Genomic DNA, 20,488 nt, shown 5'->3' with positions numbered 1-20,488 from the left:
AAGCTAGCATAGACATCCCTGCAAAGCTATGGAGGCACAGCTGAAAGAGTTGCTTCAAGTCAAAAAAGACATCCATTTACCACAAAATGAAGATGTCCTAATGATTTCAGGCAAGACTCTGGAAGACCTTTTCTGACAGAAAAGCTACTGATGTCCAAACTGATAGCAGCTTGTCCCTTGCTAGAAAATAACCATATTTGAATTTATGATTAGTGGATGTATGTCTCAAGAGGATATGATTTAAAAATAGTATTTATGCTGTTAGGACCTCTTCCCTTTACTCTGAGAAGAAACTGGATTATAATGTTCAAATCTACAATGTTCCTTTCCTTTTTTCTTGCATTATCCTCAATTCCTGCATTTCATGTTGAAAACAAATCATTCCTGATTCTCTGACATTCAAGCAGAACAAGATTCAGGTCCTACCTTGTTAATCTTCACATATGAATCTCCATCTCTTATTTTCAGCTAATGAGTTGTACCAAGAATTTGGCTGCATCTGTTTGTTTTTTTTCTGTGAGATTGTTTACAGCTCTTTGGAGATTTTGACTGTTATTGCTGCCCATTCATAATCTCCCCCTCAAAAAACTTTGGTCAAAATCTGTCTATTTTAGCTGAAAGAAATAAAGTAAATGTCTAACACATAATGTAGTAGAGACCCTGGCAAATGAAGTGCTGGGCTTTATTCTGCTGCTTTTTTGCTTCTTATGCATGTATCCAATGTGAGCCCTTGGGCTGTACATTGTTGCATTTAGTTGAGCTGCAATTCCATTTACTTTGGTTGCCTTCCAGAGAAAGAATTTGATCCTCAAAAATACCCTTGGTTCCCTCAGAGAGGAAACAAGAGCATTCAGATCCCCTTGAAATTAAAGTGAGGGCATGCTGCTGCTCCAGATCAAGTCCATGCTAATGATGCTGCATCTGCTACACATGCACAGGCAGCAGGTTTATTTAAAGAACTGCAGATGATGAGTAATTCACTCAGTGGCTCACCTTGCTCTTCCTACTGACAAAAGGAGCTTCTTAGGCTTAGAGCCCTTAGCATCCCCTCAGTTTTGCAAGGCATCTTCTAGGTTGTCAGGTGAATTCCACCACACCAGTAGGCCACTATAAATTTAAAGCTACACCCTACCCACAGGACAGGGGGAACTGAGGAACTGTAGGAAGAAACCTTGTCTCCAAATAAAAAACCCCAAACTTTTCCCCAAAGTGCTTAACTAAAGGGTATCCATGCCGCACTTTTATTTTTCATCTTTTTTGACCTTTAATTTAATGTAAGTACTCAAACAATTTTAGCTGTGTTTTCTTCTCAACTTCTCCCACTTTAGGCCACACATACAAAGATCATTTTGTGACTTGACACCCCTCCTTTCTTAAAATCTTATGGTGAAGAGAAAAAAAAAGGATGATATTTTAAACAACCTCAAACTAGAGGGTTTTTTGCCCATTAGGTTACTTATTTGTTTCAATTCATGCCTTTTTTACATTGAAAATTATAGCTTTTACAGATTCCTGTAAATGTCTAGGTATGAAAATGTCTCTTTTTCAAAAATGTGCTTCTAAATGACTAAAATAATTAACTTGTATTTACATTCTCTTTGTGTGGAATTCAGACTAATAATGTTTGTCTTTACTGCTCATCCCTATCTTTATTGATCTATGTTCTTCCATTCTTATCTATCTAAACATGCATTTATTGCTGATGTTAGTTAGTTAAATGTTAGTCAAAGCACATTACTCACCTCCTCAGACATAAGATAAATGAAGAAGAAGGCCCCCCCATTCAATCTTGCCAATGCCCTCTAACCCTCAGCATCAAGCATCACTGCAGACTTTAAGTGGCAGGTTTAGTTTGCTCATCTATCTCTTTGTCCTAGTTCTAGAGCAGGTTCCTGATGGGTAATTAGCTTCACAGCATCCAGGTTTCCTTCCACTAAACTAATCTGATGTGAAGCTGTACTTGCTATATCACTGTAGATATCTCCAAAGGCTCCATATTAGTGATTTCAGAGGGATTTTTCTTTTGTAATTATATTCTTGTTTATTATAATAAAATTTCTGGTCTGGGGACTCATTCTGCCACAATACTTTATTTTTTTCTTGCAACACATGATCCCTTTCCAGCCACTACTGATTTCACTTCTTTGTGGCACCACAACAGCAGTAGGGTCTGGTTCACTAAACATTAAAGGGTCAGTTCACTGGCATGCCAGCTCCTTTTTCATTGGTGACCTCTGGTTGCTGAGCCAGGTATACATAAGACACAAATCTTGGGCTCTACCTGCTAGCTACTTGAAAATTGAACCACTGCAATGATACTCCCAAAGCAAACTTTACTTTGGTTTGGCACGAGGTACAAGGCAATTCCGAAATTGGCTCCCTCTGAAAGTTCTCCTTTCCTTGTTATTTCCTTCCAAAAATGTTTAAAAAAAAAAGTTCTCCACTGTTAAATTGCTGTTCACGCACCAAAATGAATAACCCTCATATCAAATGTATTTCCACTGTACACAGCCCACAAAACATTAGTAAATTAAAAATATTCAAGATGGCAGCAGTCTTTCTCAAGGAGTGTATCATGACAGGCAGTATGTCCCAGAATATGAAGTTTCTTCTGCCAGTAATTCTATCTTAAATCCTTCTGAAGGGTGTATGTCAGGATCCTACATTAAGTTGCTGTCCAATGAGGTTGAAAGTGAAACCAAGTTAAACAGTTTTTTGACCAAACCTCTATCACCTAAGCATTATTTCACTTATTTCAGGAATCATACAGTACCATATTTTACCAGAAAGTTGAAATTTCTGTACCTTGAGAAAAATACTAGAATTTTTGTTTTTTCCACAAAAGCCTTCTCTGCAGGCAATACATTGTACCCAGAAAAAAATTCATAGCAGCAAAGCATACAAGTAGTTCAAAAAGGTGAGTTATTTTCTACTGTGTATGCACTAAATGCATGACAATTACAGTAGATGGGCCAAATGCTTTCTCAGAAGGGACACATATTGACATCTGTGGACAGTAGCAGCAGCCTTTGAATTTTCACTTGAACTACTGCTTAAAAACGACACTGTCAGAAAGGAAACACCTACTGTGCGCCTTCGCTTGCCTTCTGATCCCTTATTAGTTAACCCTGAAGTGCATATATATACAGCCTTAATCCCCAAGTGAGTATCTGGACCAGGGGAAATCTGGAATTAATTGCCAAGTGTTTTGGTTACTAATGCAGCTGTTACAAGTGTTTGATTTGGCAAGTGAACAGAAAAGGCACTGCATACCAATTTCGTGAGCCACTGTAAAAGCTGCATGGAGGCCATCGTCTTCAATCACTGCACAGCTGCGCTCCGGGGAGCATATGGTCCCAACGTCTGCCATTCCCAGAGTATCACATGAATGATGCCCACATAAATCCTGCCCAGGAAGGGGAAAAAAAAAAAAAAAATTAATAAAATATATTTTTACACCCATAGGTAACAACAGGTTAAAGTCACCAGCCCTTTGCAAACAGCAGAACCTGGACAGAAATATCAGTGTGAGTTTCCGTCTAAGGATGCCAACAGGATGAAGTTAGTGGGAATCTTTTCACTGAGTTAACAGGATTTGTACAGATTCTGTAATCAGTTATAGTTATTTAAATCTGTATTTCTGCAGTGCATACATAGGCTTAATATTGCATTGAGTTAGGTACTCAAAATGTCATTCTTAATGACAATCAAAACAGAAGAAACATTATCTTTATTCACAGAAAGTAAACCAATGCACAGAGAGAAAGCTTCAGATTGCTGATCAGTCCCTGCACCAGAGATCATCTTTCTCTTCCAAAGGCAAGTCTTACACGTGCATTTGAGGAAATTATATTATTGTATATTAAACCTCATCACACACGTCAAATAGTACACTGTTTAATAATATATTACCCAATATGCCAAGTATTTATGAAATTCTCAGAGGTTGCTTGAAGAGTCAGTGATATTTAAGAGCACTTCCAACTTGTAGATATGGGATGTCTCCAAAAACTCTGCAAGTAGCATTAGTTTTTTCTTTTCCATTTGAGGATGATAATGATAATGATTAAGTTAGTTTTGGCCAGACATAGTATTTTAATGATCAGCAGTGCATAGTGAAGCAGAGGGAAGGCTGCAAGTCTGAATGTACATTTATATTCTTGTTTGGTTGAGAAGGAAAAGCAGGCACTATGCCATTTGGAACACTCATAGACATTTCACTGTGGTTGAAAAAAAAATCATTTTCAAGGCATGACAGTATTATCAAATGCTACTGTCAAAATGATCAAAGAGTACCCTTCTCCCCTTCATTTTTAAGACTCCCTTCTTTCCCTGAGATCTCCTTTTTTAATTACTTTCTTTCATGAAGTCCTTCATAATTAATCTATCTGACTAAAAGATATTCTGTATGAGGCTCCAGGTCAACAATGTTCATGGATTATGATAGTTTCAAATTTAGGCAAACTAGAAAATGCGCAGGATTCTAAACCCACTGAAGTCAAATAAAAACACAGAGTTCACAGATACTGTGATAGAGCACCTCTTTACCAAAAGAAGTTAATTTTTTCTAGCTCCAAGATGAAGAAAAAGATATTTCAAGCTAAAAGTACACAGCAGTATTACATACATGGAGCTAAAATTTCAAGATCAACTCTTCTGGTTTCCAGGTGTCTGGGAACTCTTCACTAAGTGCACTCTTGGTGCTACTTAACATCAAGATTTAAATGCCACAGTACCACTGAACAAAACAGTCTCACAAGAAGAGAAGGAATAAAACTCAAAAGTACCTAAATTCCAAGATTTTTACAGGTATGGTTTAAGAAAAATGTTCGTTCTGTAGCTATGCAGTTAATATGCAGAGAATTTTCCCTCAAACCACACTGGCTCACAACCTTACCATCCAATTAGTTCTCCAGACTTTGCTTCTGGCTCTGCATGGCATATGAGAAGGAACAAGTAAAGATGCCCATTTTCAAGTACTTTAAAAGAAATGGGGTTTTTTGTTTGGTTTTCGGGTTTTTTTCAGGTTTGTTTAGTCAAGTAAACTTTTGTATCATAGTCAGCATTTCTGGACCAATGTTAGAAGAGACTGTAAGTGAGGTTATGTTACTAAGCAATCTATCCTCTGGGGCATATTCAACAAGGACGATGCAATACTTAAGGTCCCATTACTTTTGCTTAGGTTCATATCTATTTAGTCCTTGATGTATCAATTCTGAATCTAGCCTTTTCAGTCTAAGGGTACATTTCACATAGAGAAAATTCTTTGTAACTGTAAGTGGTTTACCTACAGCAGTACAAGTAACAAACCTAAGGAAAAATGCATGTGTATAGTACCAATAAAAATACCATTTTTTGGTGATATAATTGGTCTAAATAAATGAGTGTAAGCTGTACAGGAAGTAAGATACTTTTACAGTGGGGCAATTTGAACTGAATCCACACAAGCAGTTGAACTGAAATTCTTCCACAAGTACCAAAAAGCACATAAATAAGACAGAATGTAGCTTACTGTAAGAGCACCAACTCAGGTTGATAGTGCCAAGAACAGTACAAAATGTGTTAATTCAGGCCCTGTCTTTGCATGCAGATTCTGTGTCATTTGGTCTTTTCTTGTATATGGGTGTCATTATTATGTAGATACTTACATCACCACTGCTCCCAGTATGGGAACAATTATATCAGCACACCAGTGTCTTATGCCAGTGCATGATTTACTTCCACTGACACACAATAAGAAGCCACATCAATGATATAGCTATGAAGCTATAGCAGCAGACAAAACCAGGCCTCACAATGATTCTCGAGATTTAATGACACAAGTATAATTACAAAAATACAATCTTTCTTAGCTGACACACTGATAAAATTCCTTAGAGTTACTTCTAATGTGATGTGTGGAGTATGGAAAATTAAAACTGATCTGTTAACCATAAGCAACCCTTCTGACTTTTGGCTGGTTAGTAAATCCACCCTGAAAACTTCCAGAGCTATGCACAAGACTTCATTAGACATTAAAAAAAAAGCTATGTATAGATGCCAGCACTGATGGACATAGCAGTGTTGGATTAGTTTTCATGTATTATATGTTACTGACATTTTGCCACACTACATGCCTGGGTTTTCCTCAGAACTCTCTACTGTTTCAAACCACTGTTCCTCCATTTCCATCATTTCCCCAGAGTATGACACATACCCAGATCTCAGCATCCCACTAGTAACTTTCAAGGCAGTGCTCATCCATATTAACAGTTGACTATACAAAACAAAGTAGGTTTTATGCTTTTTTATGAAGCACCTTAATTTCAGGTCAGATAAAATGAATTTCTTGAAGGGCTCCATTAGTTGACGGTCGCTCCTAGGAAATCTCACAACAGAAGACACACGATTCTGAAAATTGCTTATCTGTAAAATTATCTAGGTCATCCTACACCCCGTGGGCAACTGGAAAACAGATGTCCTCAGATGGTGTGGGACCAAAAATCCCCATAAAGCAGAAGACAGTGACCACTCTGTGGTCAGAAAGAGGTGGACAGTCATATGATAAGGCTCCATGCCCTCCAGGAAGCAGGGTGACAACATCTGTGCAGCCTGCCCCGTGGTCCAAGCAAACCCTGCAGCCACCTACTGAATGCCTGCTGGGCAGCAGTGGAGGAGTCTTGTGAAGGATCCTGTAAACAGTGATAGGAAGTATTTCCTGGCCTTAGCTTCTTTGTATGAATATGTTACTGGGGAGAGTTGTTGGTCTGCTGGTAGCACAGGGCATGGGTTGGTTACACACCAGACAGAAAGCATGTACTGAGCTTCCTGGTTTTCCTTGCAGACTTCAGTCCTTGGTGACTGTATGAGGATACTGTTTGTATGCCAATGCTGACAGTGACTAGAGAAGATTCAGCTACATCTTATTCGTTGTTGGGAAACGGCGAGGAAAACTCGTGCAACCAATGTGGTTGATAAACAAGCTTCAACTTTATTGCGCAGCAACTTTCACTTATATACGGTCTCTGTGACCACACCCCCGCCACTATACCATAAAATAATGTTTTATTGGACACCCGGTGTGTTTACCTGTAGCACAGCCAATCCCTGGTGCAGGTAGCACAGGATTATGGGCCGATCTAACTGGCCTCTCAAACATGGGGTTGGGCACAGCAAAGGGGTCACACCCCCTACCTTTTCAGGAACATTCAGGAACATTTCCACCATTCCCCAACAATTTGCTACTCATAGTCTCATTTATTCTTTATTTCTCTTGTCTTTGCATGATTTGAACTTTGTTTGTATTCATAGCATCACACAATATATAATACATACATAGCTGAAGCCACTGGAGGCACCTCTGAGACAAATATTCTGAAATGTTTGCTATCAAGTCAATTCACCATTCCCTAGCTACACGGTCCTTCCCAACAGCATGGTTTCAAATAATGTTACTGAAAATCATGCCTGTTCACATTTCCACCAATTTAAATCTTTATGGCAAAATTCCTTTTGACTTACACCTCCTGTAGCTGATTTGACCATAGATTATTTCTTACCAGCATGAACAGCTATATTTTTAGTTCTTCTGGGCAGTTACAGAAAGCAATCTCAAACCTTTATAATGAATACTGAGAGCAATTGAAAAGGTTTTATTTACCTTGCAAATATTTTTTTTTGTTGTTAAAATAAGGCCCTGAAGCAATAATAGCCTAAAAAATCTGTGTGTGCCTCTTCAACTTTTCAGTTCTCAACTTCATTTAAAGCATTAAGAAAGCAGGGATTCCGCAGTTTTCAATGTAATCATTCACTCTGGTGTGTGGCTTCTACTCAAAAAGTTAATAGCTTACCCAGATCTTTATATTCATTTAATTGACTCCAAATAGTGGCAGAAGCTTCGAAGAATAAGGGTTTCTTGATATTTCTAAAGAAGGAATGCAGAGCCTGGCCCTTGATCTGCATTACAGTAGTTTCATAAAAGAATGACTATGAAATGCATTTGCTACACATGAGGCAATAGATGTAAAGACTTAAGCTTTGGCAAAAGAATGACTTAGGAAAACTGAGCTGTATATCATAAGACTAGTAGTTAATTAGACGGCTTATTAAAGGCCAAGTTTTCTTGGCATTCATAAGCACACCAAGACCAGCTGGCTGTTTGCCATGTATACGTGGCATTGTTGTGAATGAAGATAACTGTCATGGCTCCCTGCTGGAGCAGTTAATTTATTTTACCTGAAATCCTTTGATTTGTGCGGTAGGCTTAAAAATAAGAACAAACTGTTTAGTGAAAACTACTATTAGGCCAGAGCGTGTGGACTGGATCCAACACAGGATTTAAGCAGCAATACAGACAGTTTGGTGGAATGTGAGGGCAGAAGAACAAAACTGTCTCACATCCTCTGGTCTTTTAGTTACCTACCCTTCACAGGGCTCACAGTCTGTGACTTTATGGGCCCCAAAGCACCACTGGTTTACAGTCCTGACCAGCTTAGCACTTACCTTATACTAAAGCCTGGTTTGAGTTGTGATGTTTTATGTTTCTCAACCTTTTTCATAGAATGCTAGAATGGTTTGGGTTGGAAGGGACCATAAAGACCATTTAGTTCCAATCCCCCTGCATGGGTAGGGACACCTCCCACTAGGCCAGGTTGCTCAAAGCCCCATCCAACCTGGCCTTGAACACTTCCAGAGATTGGTCATCCACAGCCTCTGTGAGCAACCTGTTCTAGTGTCTCAGACCTTCCAGTCTCCTCAGATCAGATGTATGATAAACCAACAGGATTAGCCAATCTATCAGGCACAGGCACACAGCCCCTCCTTCTAAAGCACAGCTTCCTCTTCTAGCTCCTTCACAATGTCTCAGCAGTTAAAACCTTCACCTGGCAAGAAGGTGATACAGCTTCACATTCCTTCAAAAGATGAGGACACTTTGGAGCATGTTTCTTAGGAGAGCACCCTGTGGTCTATGGCCTACACCAGCCTACGGCTACGGTGAAGAACTGCACATCTGTGCATGCAAGGAGCTGGGGCTCCTGCAGCTGCAGTCCATGGGCTGAAGGTTTCCCTAGGCCAGGCTGCAGTCAGTGCTTGTGGTGCTGGGTGAAGGGATCTCATTTCTGATCCCTGCTGCTCAGCCCACTTCTGTATTTTACACTGAACAGTCCTGTGGTACATTGCAGAAACAGCCTTCTCTCCATGCTCTGGCAACACAGGTTGCCTTGCCCTAAGGGGTGCGTTCCAGTCAGCAGCTTCAGGTCACAATTTCTCTCCTCACCACTGAATCTTGAATTTCTTGCTAAACAGTGACACAGCTTTGGTCACAGAAGGGTGGAAAGTTTCCCTAATACCTGGAGCAGATTACCAGTTAAGAAAACCTCTGGGGAGGCTGGGGTGCATACAGATCTAAAATCCCTCAACCAGAGGAAAGAATTAAGTATTTATTTCCAAATTCCTGAAGCAGTGCTGTCACTGCAGGCCTGAAAAGGGAAGGTGGGTCAGGCAGTATTTGGAACCCATGTGCCCCATTCTGCAAAGTGGGTGGAAGTTGACTGATGTTACAGCAATACAGACCTACTCGTGTAGCAAAGTGAGGTTTGCCCAAACAGAAAGTATTATGGGTGTCACCCAAGGAGCACTTTATGTCTGGAAGTCAAAAGAAGCACAAGACCTAAGACAAAAGATGACAAAAGGTACTGAAAATAAGGGCTAATTGGTGAATAAAGTTACTACAGAATCATCTATTTTACCCCTCAGCAGATACTCTGACACTTTAGAGAGACTTTAGAAGCCAAAATGGTGGAATGCTGCCCTGGAGGAAGACTCCTGTAAAAAGTCCTCTTCCTGAGATCATGGGGATGTCCAGGCTAGGGCACAGGCAGAGGACTTTGCTATTGCAAAGACTCCTATCAGACTTGGATATGGCTTTGTTCTCCCATGCCCATATTTCCAGACAAAAGCCCTAAGTCTGGTTACCTTTTGAGGGAAACAGGAGTGGTGATACCTGCCACACCTACCAAAAACTGCACCTCTTCCTCCAGTAACTTAAAAATTGAGGTTGTCTTCCTTTCAGGTTAACATGATAACTATAGGTCTGAGTTTTGGGTATCAGAACCTCAGGAATTCCAGTTAAGGTGAAATTCAATAAAGTCCAATATATGGGTCATGTCCTGTTGGGATAAATTTAGCACATTCATGCTATTTACTGGAAACCACCTCCTCATGAGACTGGGTATTTAGGTATCTTCTTACTCTCCCCACGGATGGTACAGGGACTTTATGCACTTGTCACCCAGGGGCACCCTGGACGTATTAGAGAGTTTAAACTGGATTCAGCTTATACACTCTGAATGTAAACATTAATAGAACTCCTTTTTTTGTTTGTTTTTTGTTTTTTCTGAAGCATATAAAGAAAATGCAGCAGCATTATGCAGACTTTAGAAATATTGCACATAATGCTTCTGGACTCTGCATGGAGAGGTGAAGGGTAAACAGTTTCAATCATGAAACTCATGACTGGTGAACAAGAAAAAATGCTCTATTTAACTTGCCTAACACTTAGTTCCTCTGTGGGGAAACTCCATCTACCAGTCTCTAGATTAATGTGAATTACACTACTTTTCCCACACAAATAATGTACCACTGTATTCTCCATAAGGACACTGCCTAAATGTATAAGATTTGCAACAAAATTTGTGAAAATCCTATGAAACCTGATAGATACATCATATTATAATATTTTCAGATAAACAATAATAAACATGAGATTTATTCTATTGACCATTGGCGCAGTGACTAGTTTTAGTACTACAGGATAATAATTGTGGGAAGATGGTAATAGAAAAAAAGAAAAGAAGAAAGAACTGGAGCCAAAAAAAGCATGTGCTCTATGCAATGAAACTATCATCTGAGATAATTCAAAACTTGTTGTTAAATTTCTGACAGAACGGCCAGATTGACAATTAGACTAAATCACCCACACAAGACCCACGTAATTAGTGTGTGAAAAAAGGCAGGACAGCAGCCTTTGGCTCTGGTATGAACTTTTTGTTCGAGTCAGACATTACGATACTATCATGGGTAGCGCTAACAAGCACTTAGGACTTGCTCTTTTTGCCCGTACCAACTGTGAGAAATACCTATTTTGATTTTCACATGATTCAGAACTGGGGGAAAAGGAGACGAAGAGAAATGGATTTTATCCAAATGCACTCAAAGTCACTTGAAATTTAACTAAGGGCTGCTTATGAAATAGACTGGATGAATACTGGACGATAATTGCATAGCAGGCTAGACCTTGGAAAGAACAGTCTGGATTCAAGTGCAGCTTGCAAGTCCTGTCTAATATGCTTTTCTGCTTCGACAAATAATCTGGGGAGTATTTTGTTGCACTCAAAAAACCTGTAGATAACCTGTTTCCAGCTTCCAAGAACTGTTCACAATAAAAGGGCCTGCAAAAGACTAAATTCTGAATTTGTTGTTGACTTCACTGAGAACAAAGTGAGCTAATTTCTAGGAGACGAGAGCTTTACAAGCTCTTCCTCCTTCCCACCACACAGCTGCTTCTCTACTGCCACACAGGGTGGGGGATTCACTCAGATTCACCTGGCCACCAGATGATCAAATCCTTGCATCACCATATTCCATGGAGGATGCTTCGAGGATACATGCAGTCCAAAAATTCACAGCTGCTGTCAAGGACTCAACCACAAACAGCACAGAACTTATGTCATCTCTAGAGCTGTTAAGGCCAAACTGCCTCTGTGGGAGCTCTCACAGGATTTATTAGAAAATTATATAGACTTTTGGTCTGACAAATCAGACCTCTTTCAGGCTTGATACTGGCAATCATGGGTCAAAATGACAGACTGAGACCACTGGGAACATTCATTTCTCCTTATTAGATTTTGAGAATTCAGAATAATCACTGTGGAAACCAACCAAGGTTCTGCAATATTTACTGGTAGTTTCTGTGCCCACTGAAGATGTTTCCAACTCCTGCACAGGTGATACTATGCTCTGCAGCATGATTGCTTTAAAGCCCTTACCAAACAGAGTAAGATTGAAAGATCTTAAAATTTAATGCAGAATCAGTAAATGTCCCTCTGAAAATCTTCTTTGGCACGGGAAGTACTTCCTAGTATGAACAATGACAACAATTTGAACCACCAGTACTCATAACAAGGAATAACTGCCAGCACACTCTTAGTCTATCAATAGTTAGTAATTTATCTTTAAACCTGTAAGGAAGACAGAAGAGGAAGAAGCGATGGTCCTGAATTCTGACAGGATTCTTTCTTTATAAGAAACTTGAGTAAAGCTACTATCTTTTCAGAGCATCCCTTTTGGTGTCAAAAATAACATCCAAGTAAATGTCACTCTGAAATGAAGATAATTTTTACATTAGAGACTTGTATGGCAACAAGCATGCATACTTTAGATTCTAACTACACATAAACAGTTACATACAGCTGAGGACATGTGTTCTGCTGACAAATGATTTGCAAATATTATCCTGATGATGCAGGGATACAAAGTTCAAGGCGGCCTCAGTTAGTAAACAAAGATGGGAAATGTCCCTCACACATTTCCCCCATGCCTAAAACACAAGCCATTTAGAAGAAGACATCTGGATGTTCAGAAATTAGCATGACGGTATTCAGAGCCCATCAAAACATGCAGCTATGGCTTGGCGTCTAGTAGCTAGGCAACGTCCTTCATACATTCAAAACATAGTTGTAAAAGTTGGATCCTCCTGCCAATTTCTGCCACTCATTGAAAAGCTAAACTGGAAAAAATCTCTCTTTAGTTCAAAGCAGGGCTGTTTTCTCTGGGAAACATCTCTACTGATTTTTCATCCTTTAACCCTTTTCATGTTTACATTCCAAGAGAAGCAAAGAGATTCATGTTGACATGTCATGTGTAAGCATATAAAAATCATGCAAATTCCTTAAACCATGTATATTCCTTAAAAAAAGACCACCGTGAATACATTGTAGCAAGAAACTACAGTCTTGTTCATACTCGGTCAAATATGTGTGCGTGTGCCCAAAGCAAATTAAAGCTGACTAAGTTTTACTGAACTGCACTGAGGAGCTAATCCCACAGTTAAACGTGTTAAAATGTAAACCAAAAAACAGAAGCCTGTCCTTTTCTTCTGGAAAGCATTTACATCCCTAAGCAATAGTGTAAGCAGTATTTGCATCTTAAGAGTGGAAGGAGGCCACAGAAACCGTGACATTTTGTTTAGTTTAGGTACTACTTACATGCAAAAGAAGGAACTCTACACATGGAAGATGCATAGCTCAGGAGTCTTTGAAAGTGGATTACTGATTAGCAGAACACTCTTATTCTGGCAGGAGGGCATCCATGCAAAGAATTACAGATAAGCATCTGTAAAGCAAGCACACTTTATATTCTCATCCTATCTCAATCCCAATTAACTTAATAATTGATGTTACGAATCACAGTCTGCCATCCTAAAGAGTTTCTGAATTGTAATAAAACCCAGGAAAATAAATGGGAACCCTGGCAGAGAAAAACACTGTTTAGTGAAAAGTGATGGACTCTGGCCCAGGCTTAATTAATAAACCATTAGAAAGAATGTGTATAGAAAAAAGCAAGAGCGCTCTGAACCAGACTAGGTAGCCTGCTTTCATTCAGATTATAATGATAAAAAAATGAAAGCCTGCAAATTGAACTGATGGGCTTTAAACTAAAAAAAGTTCCAGCTGCACAAGTGATGCCTGACTGACACAGAACCTAATGTTTCAACTATTTACAGCTATAAAAGCAAACCAGGCACTTTTTTTCCCCCCTTCTGGAGCAACTCCTTCCACAAACTATCCAAAGCATCCTTTTTGGCAGGCTCCTATGATGTAGAAAAGCAGGAGAACTCAAATGAACGGAAAGTCATGCAGTTATTTTTTTCATACTTGGGGAAGGGAAAAAAAGAAAACACCAAACCCAAACCACTGAAGGGATACTCTTACAGGAGAACTTCACTGCATAAACTCAGCCACATGTCTACTGGAGCGATGTCCCTTAACGACCCCTGGGAACGCAATTAATTACCAACTGGGAAGGGAGAAAGTCACAGCTCTGCATGGGTAAGACCGGCATGATCCAATGAGGATCTGAGAAAAACACACGTTTTTCACTTGGGGAATGGGAAAGAGACTGCATCCCCTTACCACCAAGCCCAACTCACTCAACTCCTGCAGCTCTGTTTACCTGCGGTTTGCATTTACGTCCTACCCTTGAACCACAAGCGCTGCCGGCTTCCAGTGCGGTGGAGTTATTCCTGCTGGAAATAGCATCCCAGTGCACTCAACAAGGAAGTCGCGTGTACTTTTAAGGTGTTGACCATTTTCACTAGCAGGTTTGTCTGGGGACTAATTTAGGCTAGGGAGCGCTATCAGCCCTGTGCCTGGACCACCTTCCCTGCAAGACAGAGGCTGTGTGTGGAAGCATCTCTCTGGGATAGACGGACCAGTGTTGCTTCTCAAGAAGAGATAAGGTAGGTGGCCTCAGCCAGTCCCATAGTCAGGCAAATTACCACCTCTCCACCCTGGCAGGAGTCCCAGAACAACACCTGCACGAATGACTGCACCTGTGGTGGGGATGACCTCACAGGGGATGGGGGCACACAGAAATACAAACACAATTTGTTGGGTTTTCGACCCCTCTTCCACCCTTGGGAATTGCATTTGTGGGTGCCAGCCCTTGAGATGCAGTGACACCGTGACAGAAGGCTGGAAGGCATAAGTAGGGAGCCAATTGCTGGGCTAAGCAAGGCTGGAGGACCTGGCGGGACAGCCTCAAGCGCAGCACCGTCACGCCACGACACATCAAAGGGACATCAAAGCCGCCGGGGTGATGCCTACCTCGCGGGTGAAGAGGATGGCGGCATCGTAGTGCTCCTCGTGGTCGTCGTCGAGGTGGTTGTGCTGGTGCTGCCACTTGCAGAAGTTCTTGAGAGTGGTGGCGGCGTTGCGGTTGACCTCCAGCCCCTTCTCCTTCTCTCCCAGGGCCACCACCTTCACCACGGCCAGCCGGACGTGGTTCTCCAGGCTAGCGTGGGCGTAGAGCCGGGAGGCGATGGAGGACAAGGTGAGCAGGTAGTGCTGCAGCCCCTTCCCGTACTTGCGGACCATGGAGGCGTCAGCCACCAGCAGCAGCTCCACCTGCCGGGCCCGGGAGACGGAGCGACGCCGACGCCGCCTCCGCCGTCCGTCTCCCGTTGCCCCGTCCGGGTCGCGGGTCTCGCAGCTGGTGCGGGCCGGCACCGTCTCGAAGCTGAAGCTGTCTCTGCGGAAGAGGTGGGGGGCACGGGCCGGACCTTCCCCGTAGATCCGCGGGCCGGCCGCCTCCCCGCCGCGCCGCGCCGGCCTGACGGTGTAGCGGGAGCGGCCGACAGCGAAGAAGCCGTCGAGGCCGCCGCAGAGGTTGAAGACGGCCAGGGAGCGCGGGCTGCCGTCCACCGTGCCGCGGTAATAGCAGCGCGGCGGCCCGCCGGCCCACGGCCCCACCGCTTCGTCGCGCTCCAGGTCGAGGAGGAAACGCTGGCCCCCGGCGTAGAGGACGTATCCCGCCTTGCCGCCCCCCGCGTAGGTCGGGTCGAGGCGCCGCACGACGCCGCTGGCCCCGTGGGGCGGCGGGGGGCGGCGGGGCGGCCCGAGGGGAGGGCCGGGCCGGGGCCGGGGCCGGGGAGGCGGCGGGGTGGCAGCGGCGGCGGCAGGTGCCGGTGGCTGGGCCAGAGCGAGGTGCAGCTGGGCGGCCAGCAGCAGGGAAAGCAGCTTCAGGAGCATGCTTGCCTCGCCGTCAGGAGCGGCCACGGTGTGGTTATAATTAATAGTAGTAATAATGATAATAATAATAAGGGCTGGGGAGGCGGGGGGAAGGAGCCGGTCGGGGGAGTGCAGCAACGTAATACAGGGAAGGAGAGAAGAGAGAAAGAAGGGGAAAATAAGAAAAAAAAAAAGAAAAGAAAAAAAAAAAAAAGAAAAAAGAAAAAAAAAAGACGAAAAAGAAAAATAATAAAAAAAAAGAAAGTTCTCCCTCCCCAACTCGAGTCAAGTGTGAGTGGGAGAGAAAAAAATGTCAACAAAAGCCGCTCGCGTGTGAACTTTGTGTTTCTCTGAAAGGAAGAGCCGGGAGCACATGGAAGGAGAGAGAGAGGCAAAAAAATCCCAAATCACTGCTGCTGGGGAGGCAAAGGAAGGGGTGGGAGGAGAGAAAAAGGAGGAGAGGAGGCTCGGACCCGGCAAGTCGAGAAGTTTGAGCACTTCTCACTCCTCTTCCACTTCTCTGCTGTAGTCACCGGATCATCACCAGCAGCGGCAGAAAGGGCAGGGGGCAGGTCTGCTGCGACTCGGCACTTTCTCGGTCTCCAGTGTCTCCCTTTCCTTCTTTTGCCCCCTTTGGTTTTGAAGAGAAGGAGGAGAAGGTGAGAGAAGAAAAAAGCAAAAGCACCAAAAACCGCCTCGGTTGTCTCCGGTGAAATGGTTAAAAAGAAAGAAAAAAAGTTTTAAAAAAAAAAGAAAATAAAAGAAAAAGCGCCCAAGAAGCGGAAAACGTCCCGGATTTCTGTAAAAGCCCCCTCCCTGTATCTTTTCTGTTGTTGTTGTTGTTATCCCCAGTCTGTCGATGTGAACAAGAGGAGACGAGAGAGAAATGTGAAGATGAGAGGAGGTGGAACAATGAATTTATAGCGGAATGCCATCCTGCAATGGCAATTTCAACAATTCGTCACTGCAGGCTGCCTCTTAAAGGGAGAGCTGCAAAACCACCACTCCCACACTTCTCATTTAATCAGACAGAGGGAGAAACTTGAGGGGAGGGGGAAAAGGGAGGCGGGGGGTGCTGCGGGGGGAGGAGAAACAGAGGGAGAAAGGAGCGGGAGAGAGGGAGGCAGGAGAGGGGAAGAGAAGGAGGAAGCCGCGGAGGAGAGACCGGGAAAAAAAAAAAAAAAATCCTGTGTATGAAAAGCGCAGAATTTCCCTCGAATTGCTTAAAGCCACAGAGTCATCCGAGGTTTGGGATGTCACCGCTGGCCGGGGACAGTGGAGCGGAGCTTACCTCACGTCCTGCCCGCTTCCCCCTCTCTTCTGCCTGACGCTGCCGTTCATTTTGCAATGCTCACTGCAGGTTTACGCCTGGCTCTAGCAAGGGTGGGAGGGAGAGGGAGGGAAGCGGCCGGGGTTGTTGTGAGAGCGCCTGTGATGCGGAGCGCCCGTGCGGTGGCGGGGGAGGGGGGAGCTGAGCAGCCCCTGCCCCCCCCGGGTCCTGGCGCGTCCCCTGCCCTTGCACCTTTCTCGGGTGGGCGGCAGCACCAAACTTCCTCCTTTTGTCTGTGCGGCCGCGGCTGGTCTGCACCCAGCCTGTCATTAAGTCCCGGCAAGCTGTCATCTAGTTTGGGCGGACTGTGATGTCCCCCGAGACCCCGAGGAGGAAAGAGGGCGGGGAAGAGTTAGTGCTTGCTTTGACCTTTTGAATGACTTCAGGCACTTAGATCATGCCCCTGCCGTCTGACACACACATCCAGTCACCCCATCCTCTCGTCTTCCTTCCCCAGATTAGTGCTCCGACGGACACCGCAAAGGGCGAATGTCTGCATTAACCTTTTCAATCTGCCCATTCTACCCTTACATTGCCTATCGAGTGAGATTGGCAAACAGCTCGGTCTCAGCTGAGATCAAGGGCTGGAAGGCAGCCTAGGCTCTGGGATGGAGAGAGGAGTGGGATCCCAGAGGAGTCCGACTCTGCTGGCTTCCCTCCTTGTGAGGAACAGGACCCACCATCACCAGGTGCCTTGTCTTGCACCAAGGGACGCATGGGACACAAAAGTGCTTATTATCTTGTGCAGGGAACAGGTGTTCTCTAACTGCAGGGCTCCAAAGAGGATGCAGCTCTGCAGTCTCGTCCTACCCTGCAAAAAGCATCGCAGTCCGACCTCTCTGTTTGCATGGGAATGACGTGCATGTCTGTAATATTTTGCACAATCAGGACTCTGGTGGTGGGATGAGCAGAGAATAGCAGACCAGCACCCACCTCTGTAGGTTCCAGAGGCTGCTTCGAGAGCCTAACACTTCTGTAAAGAACAGGTTAACTAATGCAATGAACGTTTCAAAAACTAATACTCCCATGTAAATGATTACATTAACATAACCCTGAGGTTATACTTATGAAATATTTAACACACTGAAGTTTTGCAGGTGTTCTTTCTTCTTTTTTTTTCCACTCTTCCGGAAACAGTGATACCTGTGAACAAAAGTTCACAGTTCTTTTTCTACATTTCAGTATTTTATCATCACCAGAAATTCTTGACTGCAGTCAGTAAGTTTCAAAGCTAAGAGTTATGTATCATGAAAGTCACATGAAATTTTTTTTGGCATTTGCCAAGAACTATGTAACATTTTACAATTTAAACATTTTCTCAGTTAACTTTACACTAGTTGTAAAGTTAAGACAGTGGGAAAAAAACTTACAGAGGGAAAAAGAAGAAGGCATATTTTGATTTTAAAAAAGGAACCTGTAATTTATCTCCCACGTTTTCTTGGATGGCTTTTACTTTTCATTTGAGCCAAGTAGATACCTGCTCAGCACCAACAATATTTTTATTGACTTCACTGGGACCTGTTCAAGCCCTGGACTCACATATATGTCTGGGTCCAAACTCCCAGATTCCTCTGGGAGAGGTGCTAAAGATGAGATATGGGATGAGGAATGTAGTTTGGATAACAACCTTAGAAACTCTCATTAAAAAAGTGTTAGCTTGTCAATGAAAAGTCATATGGTGCACAAGAGGCCAGTGTAATGTTCTCCCATGCTGCAGCATAGCTCCAACTGTCCAGCTATATAGCCTAGGAAAAACAAGAACATTTAGATGAGTTAGTGGTAATTAAATGGTGCCTCTCACTGCTTGTCTCTTGTGTTATCTTCGATTTCCCAAATGACAGGAAAAGTTGCCTAAGTTTCCACTATGCCCTGATTTACTGAGCAAGGATCTAGATTTTCCAGGAAGGTACAAATTAGCCTGCACAGATTACCCCATAGATTATGAAGTCTTTCCTATTTACATTTCAAAACTGTGCAGTGTAATAATGGAAAGGTAGGGCAGTTGTTCCTCATGCAGCAAGAGGAACTCTCTTCTAGTCTGAGAATCTTGAAGTGTAAGGATAAATCACTTAAACGAATTGCCTTCTTTTGCCTCCCAGTTTTGCCCTCTTAGCCTCTTTACAGTTTCAACATTGCCTTTAAAAAAGAAAGGCTGTTAGCATGTCCTGAGCTGTGGATCATCTGTGGATCTTTGTCAAACACTTCTGACCTGGAAATCTCAAAGCTGACCTTTTCCAACGGAGACACAGGCAGCCACAAATCCTCAGTTAGCTTTAAGCTATAACACAAGTTTTGTACACTTTGGAAAAAATGAAATCCTCATAAAAAGTTTCAGTCCTCTTGAGTCTGGGAGCTGCAAGCTGGTTTCGTTGAGGTTGTGGTACACCCACTGGTTTTGTCCATGAAACCCTTTATGATCCTGCAAGTAACAACCTTGGTAGCTGAGGATTCTCAGGCATATGATATTTGAGCTACATAAGAAATATTACTGTAAACATTATAAACACTCACATGAAGGAATAGCTTGATAGGCATGGAGATACCAAAAAAGTAGCTAATAATTTTATCCACATGTACTTCAAACTCCCCTATAGAAGGGTCCTGTTTTACATCACCTCTTTTTCAATTCTCAGTCACATTACTAGGCGTAGAAAACTATGAATCCAAAGTGTCAACAAATTACTCCCATGTGTATCTACAACCCCCTGATACAAATGTCATTCCCAGCATTGCCCATCTTTCACCATTAATTCTTTCTTCTTGGAAATTAAAAAAAAAAAAAATTCTTCCCAACTTTTACTGTGTTGGTGTTAGGTGTATCTGACATTTCTATCTAATTGCACAAGGGAGATAGAGATTACTAGGGTAAATATTAATTTTTTTTCTATAAAATTATACAAAGAGCCAATCAAATCCAAGAAAATTGCCTGCTCAACATGTTCTAAAGTAACATCAACCAAACAACATTTGACAGACTTTGATCAATACAGATCTATTGCTGGGAACTTGGGTAAGTTTCTCTCCAAGGATCTGCCTGTAGCAACACACTTCTTACATGGGACATCTTTGTCCCTCCTGAGAACTGAAAGCCTCTGTTAACTTAATGGGACATTTTTAAATATGCTTATCAGCAAGATCAAGCTTGTCTACAACAAGAGGCCATGCAGAGGCCATGGCAACATGCAAATCTTTATCCTCTAGAAATCCATCAGTGATACCTGATGGATTGAATTGCCTCTCAAATCCACTGTGGCTCATTGATGTTGTCAGCAGTTTTAAGAATAAAATTATAGTTATTATGTTCAAATCTATTAATTTAAAGCTTTCCTGTGGCGATGCACTAAAACCACTGTTGACATTTATTTCTAAAGTGCTTGTTTTTAAATAAAAT

The 20,488-nt window shown here is 42.7% G+C and overlaps 1 protein-coding gene across 2 annotated transcripts in view; it reads right to left on the bottom strand.

Moving 5' to 3' along the window:
- ADAMTS5 (ADAM metallopeptidase with thrombospondin type 1 motif 5) overlaps nt 1-17,383 on the bottom strand; it is a 198,310-nt gene extending 180,927 nt beyond the window's left edge. For both annotated transcript variants that reach the window (XR_011728088.1, XM_071755105.1), the window contains exons 1-2: nt 14,865-17,383; nt 3,274-3,406 (exon numbers count right to left, since the gene is read on the bottom strand). Coding sequence is in view for 1 of the 2 variants with exons in the window: in XM_071755105.1 (XP_071611206.1) it covers nt 3,274-3,406; nt 14,865-15,788 (1,057 nt within the window). In the remaining variant the exon portion in view is untranslated. The remainder of the gene's footprint in view (nt 1-3,273; nt 3,407-14,864) is intronic.
- Nucleotides 17,384-20,488: the final 3,105 nt, after the last annotated feature.

The sequence above is a fragment of the Heliangelus exortis genome, chromosome 1 (genome assembly GCF_036169615.1).
Source record: "Heliangelus exortis chromosome 1, bHelExo1.hap1, whole genome shotgun sequence".
In the NCBI taxonomy this organism is placed as follows: domain Eukaryota; kingdom Metazoa; phylum Chordata; class Aves; order Apodiformes; family Trochilidae; genus Heliangelus; species Heliangelus exortis.
The sequence above is the reverse complement of the archived record's forward strand: the minus strand, read 5'-3'. Positions and strand labels throughout refer to the sequence as shown.